This window comes from Populus alba, chromosome 9, assembly GCF_005239225.2.
Source record: "Populus alba chromosome 9, ASM523922v2, whole genome shotgun sequence".
Lineage (NCBI taxonomy): Eukaryota > Viridiplantae > Streptophyta > Magnoliopsida > Malpighiales > Salicaceae > Populus > Populus alba.
The window spans coordinates 8,919,125-8,940,649 of NC_133292.1; the positions used below are offsets into that span (position 1 = coordinate 8,919,125).

The following is a 21,525-nucleotide window of genomic DNA, read 5'->3' on the forward strand; positions in this document are numbered from 1 at the left end:
TCGCTGTCTCCCAGCACGGACACTAAAAAACACAGCGAGATCTGATTGTCTCAATAACCCCAAATTTATTACTCGTCATAAAGAACACCTCCTTCTTTCTCACTTTAATTTTTACTAAAATTAGTGAAATTCGTTAGCAGTTGAGTTGCTTTGCTCGTAATTTGGATTATTATGGGAGAATTAACGACAATAATTGATGCTTAACTCTACAATTTTGGTTGGAGATCTCTCGCATGGACTCGATCTTGAGCCACAATGGCTCTGCAGACCCCTCTCATTTCCTCCTTTCCATTTGCTTCGCTTTTAGTTTCTTCCCTGCTCGCTTCTTATTGGACAGATTCCTTTTTCGAGTAAGATTTCTCTGCTTCTTTTTTTATTTAGTTATTTTTCCAGTTTTTATCATTTCTATTGCTGTTTAGTTATCGGAGGAGAATTTATTTATGAATTGATCAGGATTTAAGGAATTTTATTGGAATCTGAGGTTGATGAATGATGAATGATGAATGAGATTTTAAATTGAGGTGAAACAGAAGCACAGGCTTTAAATTCTAAGCAAATCTTATTGTTTTGTAATTTTATTTCTTTCAACGAGGATATAGTCATGGAGAATTTTATTACCTCTCCCTTTCATTTTTCATGTTATTAGAGGACAGCTTTAAGGATATAGATCTCGTTTGATTTCCGTTACCTTCGTTTTTGAAAAGATCTGTTTTGAAATCACCGTGCATCAATCTTTCATGATCCCGTTGTTTGACTTCATGAGTTGCTACAGTGCTTGAAAAATAATTGCTAAGGGTTTTTCAGTTTTAGTATCGTGACTAAGGCCTTGAAATGTAAAATAGTATGGATTTTTGTTCCCTCTATCAGAAACAGTTAAGGTTGTTGCAATGTTTGCTTTTGCTCTAAAAAGTTCCCTACAGCTCTGACGATCTTCTTATTTGCAAGTGGCCTTGGCCGCAGTGAGTGGTAGGAAATATTGTGTGAACAACATTTTTAATTGCTATCATACAATGTCAGTTATAGGCGCTTATGTCTTTATTTAAGCCAGCAGATCAGAAAAAAATTTGCGTGCAAGTCTGTAACTCTATGCTATACTAATGTTGAATATTTATTTTCCTTACAATTCAGGGTATCCATGTGCCCAATATGACCACTTTATCATAGTTCTTGCTTTGTTTCTTGCCTACTGTGACTCCATGCATAGAAAAATATGCCTGCCTTTTATCCATAGGATCCTGATAAATTCTCCATATCTCTCAGAGGCTGGCCATTTGGTTGTTGCATAGTAAAGCCAGAGCCATTCCATCAAGGATTGATGAGGCAACTATTGTAAAATGTTCAGAATCTATGTGGAAGCTTACATACTATGCTACTGTTGAAATATGTGCTCTGAAAATTACCTGCAACGAACCATGGTTCAGAGATACAAAAGAGTACTTTAGAGGCTGGCCACATCAAGAATTGAGGTGAGTGATTCATATGCTATGAATTTCTGCAGTTGGTGATGATAGTTGCTTACTAGTTGTGCATAGCTGGTGTAGTGTGGATGGCAGAAATGCATTTTATGGCTTGGGATATCAAGTATTTTCCAGATACTTGAGCTTGCTTAAGAGGCTTTCATATTTCGGTTACTTCTAAGAGGGCCACATCAGGGGTCATAGTTTCCTTGATTGACGCAAATTGTTTTTATTTCAGGTTTCCAGTAACGCTTTTCTACATGTGCCAATGTGGGTTCTACATGTACAGTATTGCTGCCCTCCTTATGTGGGAAACTAGAAGGAAAGATTTTGCCGTGATGATGTCTCATCATGTAATTACGGTTATATTAATTGGATACTCATATATTACAAGGTAACAATTCAGTCTTTCCTTTGGTACTCTGAGTTGTGAGCCAGCAATACTCAAATTCTCTTCTAGCCTCATCTTGTTGCTTCTTTCTGGTTCCCAAAGTTGGATACTCATACCAAAGATAGCTGCATAGATTATAAAATCTATCATGTTTTCCAAAGTTGAATGCTAGTTATCATGTTCTTCAACCGACTCATTAGCTGATGCTTTAATTAATACTAAATGAAGTCTTCTTGAGGTTAAGCGGATTCTCTTGTTCTCTTTCTCCCTCCTCTTTATTTTTAGTCATTTTACAAGCCTTTTTAGATCAAGATGGAAAAACTTTTTGAGAGAAGTTCTATGCAAGAGCCAGGCTCTTTAGAGTTCTATACTCATGCCCCTCTATTGATTTCTGTACACAATAATATTCGAGATTGAGGTCAATTAAAACTGGCCGTCATTATTAAGCCAATCCAGCTGTTCTCTTTCTGTCTTCCTTTTTTCTTTATTGTTAGTGTTTTTACAAGTATATTTATATTGAGATGCCAAAGCTTTCTTTCCTTAGAGTTATATTCTTGTGGCCCTCTTTTGATTTCCTTACAGGAGTAGCTATTAAGTCTAGCAAAGTTTAAGTAATACTTTATCCGGACACATTCAATGAGTAATTAACTTATAAACTTTGCCATGCAGATTTTTCCGGATAGGCATGATCATCCTCGCCCTGCATGATGCAAGTGATGTATTCTTAGAAGCTGCTAAAGTTTTCAAATATTCTGGCAAGGAGCTTAGAGCAAGTGTTTTCTTTGGACTGTTTGCCGTCTCATGGCTCGTACTACGTCTAATATTCTTCCCCTTTTGGGTTATTAGAGCGACAAGGTTTGTCTTCATGATAGATGACTTATTTTCATTAATTTTGGCTCCTTTTCCTCATCTACTATTTGGTTGGCATTTCCCAGCTATGAATTGGTGAAGTTTTTGGATTTATCATTGGCCTACGACAAATTAGTGTACTATGTCTTCAATACAATGCTGCTGATGTTGCTTGTATTCCACATATACTGGTGGATCCTGATATACTCAATGATAATGAGACAGCTGAGAAACAGGGGAAGAGTGGGAGAAGATATAAGATCTGGTAAGCTTTCTACTCTTTTAATTTTACAACTGAATTCGGAACATGAATGGAAAATTCCAGATTTGAGGGAGGAGGTCAGCCTCTATGTCTATGGTTTCCTTCAGAGTTTTAGAACCCCCTCACCCTCTCTCCTCTTTTTTACTTCCTCTTTGAGCATATAGAGCCTGAGGAATGAAGTTAATTAAAACTTTACTTCAAAGAGGCTGCCTTGGGAATCATTTATTCAAACAATCTGATGAGTTCTTGAACAGTCCCTGGCACATATTACCAAGAACTGCCAAATGTCATCTGTTTATCATCTCGTTTCACTTCATATCACCTTGGTTTGCGGATTTGTGGTTTTTTTATTGAGAGCTATTAACTTCTTTTAATACAATTGCAGATTCAGAAGATGATGAATAGGTGGACACTTTGATCAACTTTTTTGTTCTCAGCAGTGACTCTGAGGAGATTAGTTTGACTTATATGTAGGTTTGTTGTATCTTCGGTCTGTTGGTCTTCACCAATTAGGTGAATAATTTACTTGTTTCAATATTGATCAATTCTTCATGGCGTAGAGATGAGAAGATAGGACCCTGGTGCAAATCTCTTGATTTCTTTTTGGTGTACAAATAATAGGCAGTTCCTGTATGAGATCAGTCCATATATTGTTAAATGGAAAGTGGAAAAAGCAGCATCGTAATGCATTTTCTTTTCCTGGTGTGTTAGTCCTAATCACTTGTTATATTGTCATAGCCTATGGGGAATTGCGTAGATTCAGAAGCATGTGTTGGGTTGAGCAATGGTGGTTTCGTATTACATCCCTAAGACATGACGCATTCAAAATCTCAAATCCCCTCCCTTTCACTTCGGCCGCAAAATTTCAAATCATTTTGAGCTGGAAAAGCCATTTCGTCGCTGCAGACTGAAATGGCAGCTTCAGTCTGGAAAATCTTTTTAAGATCATGATGAGTTTTTCGATCATCGATCAACAGAGTAGGGTTTTTAAAAATCAAAAACCTCGACAAGTCTATGCATGAGATGTGATGCTGCATATTACCTGAGACAAACCGGGTTGACGCCTTGCAGGGCGGAAGAGAGAAACAGCGTGTTAGCTGAGCAGTATAAAATGTCAACCGAGACACAACTCCTCCCGACATTCCTCGAACATGGAATGACAGTACTAAGTACTAACCAGCTTTGTATTTGTAGTGGTGGGTGTCAGAAGGCAACTAACTGCATCATTCTCCACTGAGCCAACAAATTGTTAGTGCTGGGAGTGGGCTATGGACTCAACTCTGTTCTTATTTGCTGGTAAGAGTTTCGAATGCCATTTCCTGTTTATTTCTTGGAAGCACGTCGTCTGGAGTCTAGACACGGATAGTTGGCGTCATTGTGGAGTCAAATCATTTAAATGATTAATCCTAGAGCTTCCATTGAGCTATTGGTATTGTAAATACAAGCAACTATCTTTTTTTTGGGGACATGGATAGAATTTGAAGCAATATAAACTTGTTAGACCCCAATCTCGTGCTAATTTTGACTCTAGTTATAGCATACTACAAATTTATTTATTTATTTTATTTATTAAAAAAAAATCCTCTGAGCTGTCTTGAAAACAAGATACTGGAATTTGATTTAGATGTTATGCATGGTGTTGGACTGGAATCTAGTGGAAGGCTGGAAAGAAAATCATCAATGTATACAGATAATCCATGTAAAACCCATTGAGAAAAAAAATTGTTTTTCGTACAAGAAAGTGATAAATTTTATGATGCCCTAGGCCCTACTTTAAAGAAGATAGAGATGTTTTCATCATTATTTTTCATGAGTTATGAATTTTATTTTATTGTTCTAGTTCAATGACAATTTGTATCCATTGCCTGCCTGGCTGCCGAGCTTGCCCTGTATTGCGATTTGTATTATCAATCAAATCAATCAAGCTGTTACCATTTTTTATATATATATAAGACCGTCCCTTCGTCAGTCTCTATTTTGATATCATCGTTGTTTTTTGATCAGTGGTCGAACTTTGACGTTTGACTTTTAATTTAAAAATATTTACAAACGCTAATGAAGATTCAATCTATTTATAAAAATAACATCAAGATTCTCTACTTCGTTTTTTAATTTATTTTCTGAACATTTAAAATCTAATAAATTTTGAAAATATAAAATAAGTATAGATACTTTCAGATTTCAAATTTTATGGGGGAGTCTCGAGGAAATCATGTGAATTTATTTAAATAATTTTAATGTGATTCTCAAGATATTTGCACGTGTGATTTCCATAACTAACTTGTTTTAATCTTGGTTAGGTGTTTCATGTCTGGTTATGCAAATGTTTTTAAATCTCTACTTAAAATACATAGATAAAATATATCATTTTTTTGGACCTCCATAAAATTTTAGGACTATTCCAAGTTATTTTCAATGCCTTGCAATTTTGTGAATATTTAACATTCATAAAATAAATAAATAAAAGCTTTCCGAACTATAAAAATGTTGGAATTAATTTTTTGAAGTGGATTGTATTTTTATTGATATCTATAAAAAAAATTATAATTATATAATAACAAAAAATAAACTTTAAAATAGGATATGGTTAATGATCAAGTTTAAAATGTTGATCTAATGTGAAAATAAACGGAGGATAATCTGTATATCAAAATGATCTGAAAAAAAATAAAAATTAATTTTTTTTAAAAAAAAAATAAATTAATTTTTTTTAAAAAGTACTTTTTAAAAAGTTGTGAAGTTCAATTCACAATCAACCCATTATTAAGCAATGAAATTAGAAAAAAATTCAATCCAAAAGAGACACAATAAAACTACTCGAGTCTATCCAAGTTAGTTGTAAAACTCGTAACTCAGGTGATGAGACTGTAATAGTTTCTTAAAAAAATATCAAAATAAATTATGAAATATAATTTTTTATTAGTCTAATATTAAATAATAAAAATTTTAAAAAATTAAATCAACTAGGTTAACTTATTCACCCAACATGTATTTTAAAAAAAACAAAATATTACCAACAATGTTTTGCACACATTAAAAGCACCTCGTATTTTAGTTAGTCTTGTAGATAATAATTAGTACAAGTGGGTATTCTTTCCTTTTGTTGAAATGGTCGATGTCGCTTTGCGTACTTGATGGTTACGTGGACAGTACGATTTTTAAGACCAGAAGGAAGGATGACCTTGTCCAATCCCTCCCCTGTGGCTCTTCCTTACCTCAGGAGTCGAGAGGTGTACGAAGAGTACCAGTCTAGCCAGCTGTCTCTTTCTAACATTAACTAGAATTCAAACGACCGACCGCGTTGAAACCGACCGCTACCGAGAGAAATCGAATTTCTACGGACAAATGATTGGCCTCTCGAAACAGAAAGAACATGGGATCTCTCTCCCCTTCAGGTCCTGAAAGGATCCCTATCGTGCGAATTTAAGAAATTACAGAAGTCTATTATTACTGTGCTTCCAAAGTATCTGATGGCCCTTCAACCGAAGGAAAAAATTAATTAGTAAAATAAAACTTAATTTAATTTATATATAAAAATATTATTTTAGACGGTACAAAAAAAATTGAATTTCAAGCTTATACTTTCATTAGAACGTACCGACGTAAAATTAAAATCCCACTTTAGTGAAATATACATTTTAATTAAAAAAATTGAATTTCAAGCTTATAATATGATTTATGAGCAATTATCACATCGAATTTTCATTCTAATTTTTAAATATTTAGAGTATTTTACCCTAGTCTCCACTTCCATATTATTAAATTAGGTCGTCCCATTTGAATTTGAAGCAGGCAAGTTCCACCTTCACTTGTACATCGACGAAAACGTTTTTTTTACAGGAAGGGAATTTTGTACCGCGGACGTCATGTATTCGATGCCATAAAAAGGAAACTTCTCAGCCCTCAAATCCCAAACTTTCGAGAGTGGAGTGCATGCCAGCGAGCTCTCTTTACGCTTTAGTGCCAAAACCACGCCCAGCACGCCATTTAAGATCCCGGACGCAGTACGGTGTTCAATCATATTTTTAAAGATTTTTAAATTTATTTTTTTATATTCCAATTAAATTTTTTTTAATGTTTTTATACCAATTTAAAAATATAATTTTAAAAAATAAATAATATATATTATTGTTTCTCTTGCTACCGTAAGCATGTAGAACATAACTGGGAAAGACAAACCCATTCTTCTTCTTGCTTCTCTCTCCTTCTTTCTCTCCCTATCTCTCTCTCTCTAAAACCTCAAACAAATTAAGATGACATAAGATATTTTTTTGACAGTAAAAAACCACTACATGCACCGCTTAAAGTATATGATAGTTCCAACTCTTTTACGTATGTAATAACTTTTGAATTAAAAAATCATTATTTTAAAGACGAATTGTATTACTATCTTCAACTAAAGTAATGATTAACAACAGAACTTAATGGATTGATGCCTCGTGGAACGGAAGGAGGGAACAGAGCGCGTACTGATCAGCTGTGTAGAAGTAGCCGTGAAACTTCTACAGGACATAATGTGGTGTGATTAAAAAGGGACAGACATGTTTACATAAAATGTCAGCTCAGACACAACTCGCCCCAGCATTTCTCACACAAGGAATGGCAGTGTAGTGGGGAGCCAAGGAATTAAGGCAACTAACTTCATCATACTCCACCGAGCCATTTCCTGTTTATTTCTTGGAACCACTCTGTACTGACACCGTGGAGTAAGAAGTGAGGGTCTATCTTTAATTCGAGAAGTATTTAATAATAATAAAAAAACTAAATGCCGTAGTCCTGATAATGAATTCTCGTAGAAAAAAAAGAAATAATTTGAACCGCAGAGAGCTAGCACGGATAAAAAAAATTGTTTTTTTTATACATCAAGTTAATATATTTTAAAATCACTAGATAATAATTTGACATTTTTTTTATGAATACACAGATTAGTTTAAAGATACGAAGGGGAAAAAATCACAAAATTTATGAGCAGGTAAAGAAACATAAAGGAAGGCATGTGGGTTGATTCTAAAGCAAGCAGGGATGGATATATATATAGAGTAGCAATACAAAAAATCTCATGCTAATTCTTCACTTCAATTATAAAACCTAAATTAATCATTTTTTTTCCCTCACGGTGTTGATTTTGATGACAGCTAAATCTGAATGCTGTGTATTATTTTACCCTAGAATCTAATAAAAGCTTGCAATAAAAAAAAGAAAAATATACAATAATCAAGTTATAAGTATAGATAATTTATTTAGAACTCAAAAAAGAAATAATGAATCAATTGAGAAGAAAAATAGTTTTAAGATCCAGAAGCCCATTGGTCGCATGTGGTCCCTGCTTGACTTTCCTGATTCATGGTTTCTTGTCTTCGATCTCTGGAAGTTGTAACCGTTGATGTAGCTTTCCTGCCTTGGTGGACGCTGAGATTGAATAATTTATAATAATACGAGTTTGACCTTATCCAATCCGTCAAACGGTTTGATTGTTGTCCTTTCTTTAACTTTTGGGGTCATCAGCGTACGAGCCAGCCTTCTCCTGCTAATAAAGACTCCCGACGACGATTTCAACGACCGTGTAGAAATCGACGGAAACCGTCTCTAGAACGTTAGATTCTTGACAGCCGAGCTAAATCTGGTTTGAGTTACCTCTACGGTTCTTCTACTGAAATATCAGTCATTTTTTAAAATATTTTTTTATTTAAAAAATATATTTTTAATATTGATATATTAAAATAATCTAAATTAATTAATTAAAAATAAAAAAATTCATGAAAAATATGTTGAAACTTAATTTCAAACACTCATAATTAAATCATGTATCTGTAATTTGCTTTGGTTCAGTTCAGATTTTTTTCGAACATCAAAATGTACTAAATATTATTTTGGGGCTATTTCTTCTAGAGCAACTTCTTATGTTGTGCTACTAAGAATAATGTAACCGTTAAGAAATTAAAAATTAAAAATAAAAAATTTCGGACTACTCTTTATCTATTCTATTATTTAAATTATTTTCTAGAGTGTGATGATTTATCAATTTTTCTAACAACTGTGCTGGTAAGAAAAAAAAACTTAAATAATTTATCTGAAAATTGCACTGCCGATGTCATGTATTCAAAACAACACAAGGAAACTTCGAAGGTATGGAATACAAGCTTTCCAGAGCGGGAGTATACGCCAGCAAGCTCTCTTTACTCTTTCAATGTTTTTTAGTGCTAAAAACAGGCACAATAAGCCGCGTGCACAGTATGCTCTCTTTACTCTTTTAATATTTTAATCATTTAATGTTTCCCACGTCACTTGAAAAAAAAAAAAAAAAACCCTCTATGTCACCAAAGGTCCCCACGTGCCTTTATAGCCTTCAAACCCCGTGTGCATTAAGTGTGACAGCTGGTAGCCACGTCACTATTCCCTCCATATATACTTCCCCCCTCCTTCTCTCTCATAAAAAAAACACAAATTCGCAGCAGAGCAGAACAGATCAAAAGAAAACATTTGACACAGGAAGCAGAAGTGCAAAAAAGTTTAAAAAATGCAAAGATCTCCAAAGAGGCCCAAAATCAGTGAAGCTCCGTCAGCGAATCTCTTCTCACCGCCGGAAGCTCCACCGCTAAGATTGACCCAAGAGCAGGAGTTGGCCGTGATGGTTGCTGCTCTCAAAAACGTAGTTTCTGGCACCGCATCAAGGGATTTCTCAAGGGAGATAAATAGTTTTAATATGCCAATCACCACTTCACATCCACAATTCGGAAGTACAAGCAGTAACGGGAATGGTTTTTACAACTCTATATTGCCTCCATCTTCGGATCTTGACACGTGTGGTGTTTGCAAGATCAAAGGGTGCTTAGGATGCAACTTTTTCCCGCCAAATCAAGAAGATAAAAAGGAAGACAAGAAAGGGAAACGAAAGAGAGCAAAGAAGAATTATAGAGGTGTAAGGCAACGGCCATGGGGGAAATGGGCTGCAGAGATAAGAGATCCACGGAAAGCGGCAAGGGTTTGGTTAGGGACGTTTAACACTGCAGAGGAGGCGGCAAGGGCTTATGATAAGGCAGCCATTGGTTTTAGAGGGCCAAGAGCTAAGCTTAATTTTCCATTTCCTGATAGTGGTATTGCTAGTTTTGAAGAGAGTACAGAAAAGCAAGAGAAGCAGCAGGAAATCAGTGAGAAGATAAGTGAATTTGAAACGGAAATGGGGAAAGACAATGAGTTCTTGGATAATATTGTAGACGAAGAGCTACAAGAATGGATGACGATGATGATGGATTTTGGTAATGGTGGTTCTTCCAATTCTTCCGATACCGCAAGTGCTGCTACCATTGGTTTTTAACTGAAGTTCCAGATTTTGTTAATGTTATTGTTAATTTAGGTGTCTAAGAATGGCAGCTGTAAGAAATTTTCCTCTCTTTTGTTATTTTTCAAGAAAGAATCATCAAGTCGCTGGTCGTAGAATGTTAACTTGTACAATTCTTACTGTAGAATTTAAGGAAATTTGTACTAAATTGTTGTTTCGAGTGGCATAGAGAATTAACGAGACAAAAGTTTCCGCACACACGAGTTCCTCTGTTTTTCTGCTCTGTTCCCGCTCTGTTTTGAGCTGCTGCGAAAACCTGGACTGTTGACCAGGGACCCACGTCACGTATAAATTGTCAGGAAAATCTCACCTGATGAAAGGGCCACTGTGGTCCTGTGGGTTCCACTCATGTTGCAGGATACTGTCCATTCCTCTTTCAGAAGTGACAGCGCCACCTGTACACGCAGCAGCCAAGCTACGATGACTTGCCCATCCTATGTAATTTAGCATGTGGGTTTTCTCGGTGGACAACAAGACGAGGAATCAATTTCCACTTGTTGAACATGTGTTTAAATAAACCATCACGTGTAAAAAAGAAGTTGAGCATGCTGAAAAGAAACGAAAGATAATGGCGATGATAAGAATATCCAGAGAGCAGAGAGTGATTAAAGTTTTTCGTGGGGATTAGAGGTTTGCTTTACTCGAGTGATTGTGACCTTGTCTGGAAGCAAAAAGGGCCCTGCCAATAAATAATTGAGTTCAACTAAACACATGTTAATTTCACCATAATGTTTATGCAAAACGATGTGATCGTGGCGAACCTTTTTTAAGCTGATATAGTGCCTCTTTCTTGTCATCTGCGCGTTGAATAGTGAATATAGTCTTCCTTTTTTCAAAAAATAAATCAAATCAAATCAAATAGTGGTGCAAATCACTCTCTCGAGTAGATTAATTAAGCACTTAAAAAAGACCCCTAATCTTTCCTTGTGAAACGACAGATTCCTCTATTATACCAGCAATCTAGAATTAACACGATGATCATTTTTCTTCTTCAATCAACGATGTTGCATTTGCTTTACTGTGTCTCATCAAGTCCTTGAGGTCCCTAGTTTCTCTATTGCCAGTGAATGATAGATTTTAATCTTAATTTCGCTTGGGCTTGAAGGTATAACAGTATCATTATACTTATAGCAGATTTCTTTTTGTAAATCTCAATTCGAGATCCAGTGATTTTAATCTGGCAAACGAGATCATAGATGCCATTAATGCTAATTATAATTAGATATCCACTTGGTAAAGAAAGAAAGTCGAAAGCTTGGAAGAATATCAAGTTTCATAGATAAAAAGACGCATAGTGCAGGTTTTCCTCTTACGGATGGATGAAGAGCATGTTTGTACGAATCCAACTACATGGAGTTATACCACTTGTGGCTATAAAGAGTTTGTTAGGGTTGATGGGGTCAACTTAGGTCTTTATTTGTTCTTTCTCTTTTTAATTTCAAAACGAAAAAAAAAGGGGTTTTTTCCGAGTACGGATTACAAAACAAGAAAAGATAATTATTCCCTCTGTAGAAATTCACAGCTAAAGCACAACCTGTGAAAATTAGGACTTGAAACGCGTGTTATATTACACTGGCTTTATTCCTAAAACGCATGATTCCAATAAAGACTAAAGACAAAAGACAAAACCCGTGTAATGTCGCCTGTGTTCACCCCCAGCTTCAATGAGAAAAAGGAGTTAATCACAAACGTTAAAATGCATGCCACGTCTAGGCGATAAGGCCTAATCTAGGGGCCACCAGTCGGCTGAAAAAAGTAAAAGTAAATTTAATTAATTAGATTTTAAATTTGTGCTTTAAAAATTATGAATTTAGTATTAAAAATTTATATAATTATTAATTTTAAAATTTATGAAATTAGTTGAACTACATAAAAAATTGATGAGATATCACATAAAAAAATAAAATAAAAATAACTGATCCCTTAAAGGAAAAAATAAAAACAGTTACGCTGTCACGTGCGCTGCTATTTTAAATTAGCAACGGTAAGGCGCATATTTTTATTCTCATCAACCAGGCTCCACATTCTAACATCTAAAAGCTCAAACCATCTGAGCGGAAGCAGCCCATGTCTTTCCAATTTATTGATTATTCAACATCAACAAAAAAGATCCTTTATCCTTGGTGTTTCTGAACGCGCTCAATTTCAGAGCCAATCTGTTCATACATAGCCAAGAAGAAAATTATATCAGGATTCCTTTCCTTTCTACAATCATTCTGACCTCGGATCGTGTGCTTTAGAATAAAAATCAGTGAAACTCATGATAGGCCAGAAATCTTAAAGACGCAATTTGCAAGAAACCAAGTTTCATACATATTTATTCACCTTAAAAAACAACTATTCAAAAGTTAGTGGTAAAAAAACAAGATGAAAGATTCACACTAGATTCAAGTAGAAGCCACAATCAACTAGAAGATGCGGAAAATGAAGCAAATTAAACTGAAGATAGCAGAAATGAACTGTACAGATCAAAAAGAAATAAACAAGGACGGTTCAGTTTCAGCCACGTGAGTGTTTGCCGGAAAGGCTGATAGAGCTGACTTTCATTGGGGTTGCCACCACCAGTGGAGCTTCTGGGGAGTCACTGACAGCATAATTCTCGTGCATGAAACGGCTTTCTACAATAGACTCGTCCTTCAACACAATCTTATAACAATAACAGCTCTTGAGACCATGCTGATTTCGGTAGCAGTCGTGTGCGCTGTTCTTCACCCGCTGGAAATCCCATATCACACTGAACTTGCCCACTGTCACGACTAGGTGACGCTCTTGTTTACCATTCTCGGTGACCTGAAAAATAACATTGAACATGAGACAAACGCATAAACCAATAGAGTCCATTAGTATCAGGGCATAACAGGATGACAAGCAATTGCAAACACCCGACTCAGGAACAGAAACGGGTTAACACTTGTAGATTAATGTGAGGATCTAGATGCTTTTCTCCACTACATTAAGTGGATAACGTTGGGGAAATCACATTCACATGAATGTCCAAAGAGTTCACATGGTGAAACAAATTCTATATTTCCATGAATTGATTATGCTATCAACTTCATCTTGCTTGATAAATCCAATTTTTTCAACTCCACGGACCATTTATTAAACTAATGTTTATGCTATCAGTTGACAGTTTAAACCTTCTATTTCTTTCTCTGTCTTATATCTCTATCAATTTACCGCTGCTTCTCTACAGTGAAGGTTCACCGGGACACTGATATAGGAGAAAGAAAGAACAAATGCATCCAAGCTACAAAATTCATTACAAAATTGGAACATAATAAAGATTTACCGACTATCATGAATATATTGTTTTCTAGCAAGATAACTAACATGTTTATGAAACTTATCAACCATGTTCGCTAATTCATGAAATTGCCTAGGACACTTGAAAGCATTAGCCAGTTTGTGTGGATGCTATTCCCATAGAGGTTGAAATGGTGGTTTTGCTAAATAGATTTAACTCTATGCATCATAATAGGCGATTGCAAAGCCTGCAAGATTGACTTATCATGTTTAACAAAAGGATTTCCGTATGCATACACTAACAAGAGCACATAAATTGGAAGTGAAATGTAAACTCAAGACAGTCTTATGGTGGTTCTTGCTGTTTAAGGATTTTTCAGCTAGAAAATTCAGCTTGAAAAACAGATAGCATGAAGCACAACTTCTGCGAGGATCTTATTTATGGCCCCATTAAATGCACTTCGTGTGTATTTAAATAATGATCAGAGAATTATCAAACTGAACACAATTGCCACATATGAATTAAAAGCGGTAGCCAGTTTAAAGTAACAGTAAATAGCACATAGCAACCAACAACAAAGGCATATAAACGCAATAACAAAAACATGCTGCAAAAGCATTTACAGGTATGTGTGCTTACCCATGAGAAATGGCCACCGTGAAACTTATTATTCGCACCAGCCAAATGTGAATCCAAAGGAGTCAGCTTCAACAATCTTGGAGCTGGTATCTTATTTCCCATTCTACCACCAAAACCAGTCTTAGTCTTTCCATCCTTATCTGTAAACAGGGTGCAAATGAGGATCAAATACGTATCAGTTGTCCCCAACACCCATTTACCATCATATGTAACATCCACATGAGTGATCGGTGAACCAAGCCCTGGAAAAGCTGTCTTAGCCTGCCTCATTGATGTCTTGGAATACAACCTAATCTTCCCATCACGTGATCCGATAACTATTGATCCATCACCCGTACTAGCAAAGCACTGAAAATTAGTCCCTCTGGAAAACTGATGCCCCTGACTCCAATTCAAAACCGGTGAATCACCACCCTTAACAATATTCTGCACAATCCCTCTCCTATCCCTCATATCCCATTGACACAACCTATTATCATCCAACCCCAAAAATGTACTTTCCGATGGATCCAATTGCGACCCTTTAGTGTCATTTGTTATATCCCTCATGGTAATATCTGTCCCATCTTTCTCAAACTTCCACTCAGTCACAATCTTCCCTGTCTCAATATCAAGCTGCTTAATCCCAGTTGAATGTGGCTTCCCTTCCTTCAATGGACTCATTAACATCATATTCGTCTCCGCCCTCATTAACATTGCCTTCTTTGGCGTAGATTGCTCCAAACTAGACCCTTCACTCCTATTACTGTCAAACTTCACACAAATACCCTTCCCATAAACCCCTTTATTATAATTCCTAAGAACTTGAACACCCAACTCATTAACCAAAAAACTATTATCTAAAGCACCTAAACTCAAACTTTGCACACCCCCATTCGCTGCCTCCTCAAACTCCTCCAATAAATCCTGATTAACACGCACTGGTTCTTCCTCCTTCTCCTCCACTGCATCTTCCCACATCGAATCATCAGCTATTTCAGGCTTAAGCCAGCCAATAAACTCCTTTGAATAAATTTTCAACTTATTTTCTTCAGTAGCATTAAGCCCGTGAACATTTTCAAACAAACAATCTTGAAACAAACTTAAAAACTTCCTGTACTCCTCCTCACTAAAAAATCTCAGAGCCCAAACACCATTATTCACAAAATCGACTCGTCTTTGATCACCAAACATTTTCAATTGCATTTCCGTCGAAATCCTAGCTTTCACTTTAGACCCTACTTTCAAAACCCAAAAAGAATTCCCATCGCCTTCCTTGTCATCATGATCAGAATCGGAATCATCAGGGCCGTTAGTTTTGATGAATTTGTAAGAAGTGAGTTTATCAGAGACGATCCATTTAGCATTTGGCGAGTCACCGCCTATGTGGAGGTAGAGCTTGACGGTGTTGAGGGTAGTTTGGGAATTTGAAGGGTATTTGAGTTTGAGGGATTTGAGTTTGGAATCGATTTCATCCAGGGTTTTTTTGGACGAGGAAGTGGCTTGTGGGGTTTCCTGGCGTTCAACGGCGTCGTAATGGAATTCTTCTTCTTCTTCTTCTTCTTCTGATTGGTATTCTGATTCCGTATCAGAGAATTCTTTGCCTTCACGGCTTTGAGAGGTTCCCATTTTTGCTTTGAGCTATTGGAAAAGGAGAAATGATGTTCTTGGGATTAGTGAATTGAATGAAAGAGAGACTGGAGGGTTTGAAATATGATCTATCTGACGGAGAGAAGATAAGATACGAGAGTAGAATTTTCAGATTTGTGTTGATTGATGGATTAGACTAATCTCTTGGAGGCAGTTATGGGTTTTATTTATAGAGGATCTTTATTGACCGGTTATATCGGTTTTAATTATAGATTTAGTTTTTTGCATTGATGCCCTCAGGTCTATTATATTTGTATTGGTAGCTTTTTTTTAAAAAAAAAATCTAGAAATTTGCAAACAAATTTTGAATTTCATGGTTCGAATGTCCCCCCCATTCTTATGTTTGGGAACTCACACTACTCTATGTTCTTCTAGGACCCAAAGAGTAATATGTAATAATTGTTTTTGTATGAGGAAAAAATCTAAACAACAAGACTAGTCTTTTCACTATAATCTAGAGAAGAGAAAATTAAATAAATGATATTATTCAATTCATGCTTGTACTTTGAATAAATTATATTTTTTAATCTTATTTATATTGAAGTTATCTATTTTCATAGATATTGTCAAGAAAATATATAAAAAAGAGTTAGCTATCAATAAAAGAGATAACTTCTGTGTGTTATAATATAATTGAACAAAGTATTTTAAATTATTATCAATTAAAATAAGAAAATTGATCAATTTGGAAAAAATTAAAATATATAACTCATCCAAAGAAATATGCAAAATAGAAAAAACAATAAATGGTGACTTCACAATGTTGAATTTTCTTATGATTTCCATCGAACCAACGAAGGTGAGATCATGGATGCATTATCGCATAGGGAGGAGGGTGTAGAAAGGATGCTTCGAGTAAAAGAAAGTAGACCTGCGAAAACATTAAAGGTAAAGGGCCTCAAAGCAAAAACGCCCCACCTTTTGTCATTTGTAAGACTACCGGCTATCGATTGTTACACTTTAGCGTCGAACCGACGTCCGTAATTTACTTGGCATCGAAGACACTGTGGTTCGCTTGTAAAGGTTGCCACGTGTTGTCCCCGTGTTTGGATCGTGTCATAAAAGAAACTTTAAACATGGTTAAGAAATATCCTATCTGTCATCAGTATTTTTTTTAATTACTAACAGTACCGCACATCTTCCTTAAGATGAGAAAATTAACCCAAAACAAAATTTTAATTCAACAGTTAGAAAGAGTACCTCGTCTTTTTTCCGCACATTTCTTTGAATCTCGTGATGTAATATTTTTTATATAAAAAATATCAAGAAATTGTTAATTATTTTTGAAAAAATTAATTGACTTGATATATTTAAAGATAATTTAAATGATTAATAAAAATATAATTTAATTTTAAAAAAAAACAAAACATGTTATTTTGAAATATTAAAATAAAAACATATTAGATCAACTTGAGTTAACATGTTAAATCCGCTATCCAAGTTATAAGATCTTGATAATTCTATAGAAAAAAATAATAATAATATCAAATTTAATTCTTAACCAACTTAGTCTTAAATGATAAAATTAAAAATAAAATTCAATTAAAAAAAACGAGTAGAGTGAACTTGGGTTAACCTACAAAAAATAATTATAAGATTAAGATAATATCATAAAAAGGCAAATTGAAACAAACTATAAAACTCTATTTCAAATTAATTCAATGTTAAATGATGAAATTAAACAGATAATATAAAACTTCACTCAAGTCAACCGAATCAATTCCATGACCCAGGCTATAAGATTAGGATAACTTCATTGAATGCAAACTTGTAAAGCTTAATTCTTAATCAATCTAATATTAAGAGATAAAATTTTAAAAAATCCAATAAAAAACAACACTGACTTAGCTCTTAACCCAGGTCAGAAAACCGAGATAACTCCATAGCAAGCGAATTGAAAATATTATAAAGTTTGATTTCCAATTAATCCAATTTTAAAGAATAAAATTGAAAATACATAATTAAAAAATAGACAGAAAATGACACGAGTCAACACGGTTAACTAGCAAAACTTGTAATCTAGGTCATGAGATCGGGATGACTTCGTAGAAAGCAAATCGAAATAAATTATGAAGCCCTCTATACTTAGTAAATTTAATATTAAAGAATGAAATTAAAAAATAAAAACTAAGATTGAAATTATAAAAGAAAAATCCTCAAAGATTTTGAAAATCAAAGTGAAAAAATGCTTGGATTTTCATTGTACATTACTATAGTGAAAAGTTAAGATTTTTTAATATATGTTAACTAGATTGATGGCCCGCATGCCATTACAAGCCAATTCTCAACTAGTATGAATCATTACGCTAACAACAATTGGCGGTTAGCTTTGTGAACATTTGAAGATAAAACATTTCTAAAATCAAACAATCAATTTCAATATTAAAAATAGACTTGTTATTTTTTAAAGAAGCAGCTTAATTGCAATGTAGAATAACAATAGTGGCAACGGTCCGCATGCAAGATTACAGTGGATCTACATTACAAAAACAAAGCTAGTCCTAAAAATAAAGTATTTGCCAATAAACTAAAATAAAACTTTCTCCATTGAAGCTTAGAAAGCTAGTGATCCTAAATTTTTTTTTTGTTAGAATTTGCAAATAATGAGCATCAGCAACATAATTTGCAAAAAAAATCATAGATCAAGCATTTGAAAGATGATTAACAAACAATGAAACCTACACAAAAAGAGAATTTGAAGGCAGAGAAAAAAAAAGGCTTGCCTTGATGGTGCTGCGTCACCGTCGAAATGCAATCTTCTCTTTGCTTTAACTGGGAAGTCTGGTGGCCATGTCGCTGGTTGTGTGGAAGCAGCTATTATGTTTGTTGATTAATGAGACACCACACTTGCAGGAGTGACAGGGCTGTGTGGAGGCGGTGGCGTCGAGTCCGGAAGAGCAGCAACCACGATAGGTGTTGCTAATGAATTTGGCTGCTGGGACAGCTTGCTAAGGGCACTTCGAGGGACATCATCAAAATATGTATACACGACCATGTCACATCGATTTCCACCAGCCATGGAAGCACCAAATCTAAGCTGAAAGATGAAGCTTTTACTAAGCTCGGCAATCATTGGAGATGTGATGACAGAAGGTTTGCTAAATTTCTTGTTGTACACATAACGATGTGGAGACAAAACAAAAAAGTTCTCAGTAGCCTTCTCGACCAAAAGAAAGCTTGTTAGAGCATTTCCGGTGGATAAGCTAAATGAAAAGTTAAAAATAAAAAACTAATTTTTTTTTTTTGCTTGTTTTGCGAAAAAAAAGCTAAATAAAATATTAAAATGTTTTTTCTCTTCCATAAATGTTATTTTTATATATCTCTTCAAAGAGCCAAAACCAACAAAGTAAAGTCATTAAAAAAATAAACTAATTAAATATAGCCATGTAAAAAAAAAAACATCAAATTTATTAAAAAAATAATAAAACACTTGTTTCTTCCACTCCAATATAAATAGCTCTTCAAATGGTTTTTTTTATTGGAAATAGATATGATAAAAAAAATTATATTTATATTATTCAAAATATTATTTTATTAATTTAACTTTTCAAAATAGTATTTTGCAATGGAAATGTTGATAAATCTTCTTCATCATTCACAACGCATTCCAATTGAAACCTGCGTGGATTTTGGGGCCAAAAAAGCAAAAATCTTAAAGCATTGATGGCAATATTTTTTTAAGATGAAGTTTGTTAATTTACAAGGCAGCACACCATGAAATCGACAACCATCGAGTAACTGGGTACACGGCAGGTAAGCCGTGCATCTAATGACCAACCCTGTTAAACTTTTCAGTTATTTTTTATAATGTTTTTCATTTTAAAAATATTAAATTAATATTTTTTTTTATTTTTTAAAAATTATTTTTGATATTAACGTGTTAAAATAATTTAAAAATATTAATTTTAAATAAAAAAATAAAAAAAAATTTAAAACATTTTTAAAAATACAAAAACAAACAATTAATAAATTTAAAAGCTCACCCGACACCCATTACCAATCACAACTTAGCAAGCCAAAAGCCCACAAACAGACCATATACATGAAGCCAAGTCGCCGCTCCTCTTGGACAGAGCCACCAGCGAACCCAGCCTCGAAGGTGCACTCAAATCCACAGAAGCACCCACAACCGAGAACCAACAGATAAGAAACCCTCGTCTCGCGCTAACAAACCACCATGCAATGAGATCTCCAGCAAGCCCAAGTTCGCTCGAGAACACAGAAAAGATGCAGGTCATCACGCGATAACGACTGCTTCAGTCCATAATGTTTAAACTTAATAGCCACGGTAATATTGAGGGCTTTTAGTTTTTTTTTAACGACTGAAGTTGATTTGACTAATCGTTCCGGTGAGAAAATTAAATTGAAAAAAATTATAAAATTTAATTTTTAATTAATTTAATATAAAAAAATATATTAAAAAAATTTATTAAAAAAACTCGAGATAACTCCATAATAATCAAATTGAAACAAATTATGAATTCATGTGTTTAATAAACTCATTATTAACTAATAAAATTAAAAAACAAATCTAAATTTGAAATTAAAACTGACCAAAGTGCAGGCCGGAAGGCTGATCCACCAAAAAGATATATAGAAAGAAAACAATACAGACTGAATTGATTGAAGTTTTTTTCTGTAAGGAAACATACAGGTGATGCATTGAGAAATGCAACTTCTGGTTCTAGCTTTCCAGCTTGCATAGAATCTAGAAGTTCACTGCAAGATAAAAAAGCATTTTAGGAGCCTAAAGGCACACACAAGGTTGATATTTCTGAGAAGCAAGTAGGTCACAGCTGATTCAATAAAAATGTTTCAAATTAAAATTAAGAAATTTCTATTACGAACCTGATAGGATGGCCATTTCTGTAATTTAATGCACAAACTTTATTCTTACTGTTATGCTAAGACTTGCTCAAAAGATATGTTTTTCAGCAATCCTCAATAACTTTTTCCCACAAAATGGACAGGTTAAAGAGCTGCTTAGGCAGTTCATCTCAAAGTATCACCAATGGTTGGCAAGATCCAAGAGAGGACTTCATGAAACTTCTTGCATGTTGCCCTAAAACGATTGTAACGCAAACATCTAATCACAAGAATGAAACCAAATAAAAAGGCTTATATATAAAGTCTTGTTCGTTGTCATTATAAGAGGTATTGGATGGTAATCACCAATAGGCGCTTGAAACCATAGATGTAAAACCCGGCCTGGTCAAGTGTCATGCAAAACAATTTTTTTTTATTTTGTTTTTTACCGAAATAACATTGTTTTGGTGTTAAAAAAAACCCTTAATATCATAGTTTCAGTGTCTTTTAAAAAATATTCAAATCCTGGGCCAATCCCTTGGGCGAAGCTGAGTCTTGTAACCACATCTAACCAAGTGATGGGCAAATTAGATTATATGCATCTGACAAGAGTGCAGTACTTATATCAATTGGTGAAAATCACTAAAGAAGAGAAATCTTGTTGAGAGAACACAAAATCGCAGACTCAGAGTTGCAGTGTTCAGTTCTCAAGAGTCAAGACCCGATAAAGGAGTAACTTCCGCATCAAGTCTCGAATAATGAATGAATTGTGATTTTACTGGTAGGCGAATTTGAAGAATCAGATTAAGTAATCTTCTAGCTATGCCCTTCCCTCATCTCCCATTATTTACAATGTTAAACTAACAGTTAATTAAGCTAAACTGAGTTCAAACTGTAATATCTGAA

The 21,525-nt window shown here is 34.5% G+C and overlaps 3 protein-coding genes across 3 annotated transcripts; 2 read left to right on the top strand and 1 right to left on the bottom strand.

Moving 5' to 3' along the window:
- Nucleotides 1-3,676, top strand: LOC118059220 (ceramide synthase LOH2). Its single transcript, XM_035072085.2, has 6 exons — nt 1-350; nt 1,261-1,466; nt 1,696-1,851; nt 2,518-2,703; nt 2,784-2,962; nt 3,345-3,676. The coding sequence occupies exons 1-6, from the start codon at nt 234-236 to the stop codon at nt 3,362-3,364; spliced, it is 864 nt and encodes a 287-aa protein (XP_034927976.1). The 5' UTR covers nt 1-233; the 3' UTR covers nt 3,365-3,676.
- A 5,705-nt stretch (nt 3,677-9,381) lies between these two features.
- Nucleotides 9,382-11,006, top strand: LOC118059221 (ethylene-responsive transcription factor ERF109). Its single transcript, XM_035072086.2, has one exon. The coding sequence runs from the start codon at nt 9,477-9,479 to the stop codon at nt 10,272-10,274; it is 798 nt and encodes a 265-aa protein (XP_034927977.1). The 5' UTR covers nt 9,382-9,476; the 3' UTR covers nt 10,275-11,006.
- Nucleotides 11,007-12,587: 1,581 nt separating this feature from the next.
- On the bottom strand, nt 12,588-15,951 carry LOC118059222 (protein CYPRO4). Its single transcript, XM_035072088.2, has 2 exons — nt 14,185-15,951; nt 12,588-13,088 (listed from the first exon to the last, which is right to left on the bottom strand). The coding sequence occupies exons 1-2, from the start codon at nt 15,790-15,792 to the stop codon at nt 12,798-12,800; spliced, it is 1,899 nt and encodes a 632-aa protein (XP_034927979.1). The 5' UTR covers nt 15,793-15,951; the 3' UTR covers nt 12,588-12,797.
- Nucleotides 15,952-21,525: the final 5,574 nt, after the last annotated feature.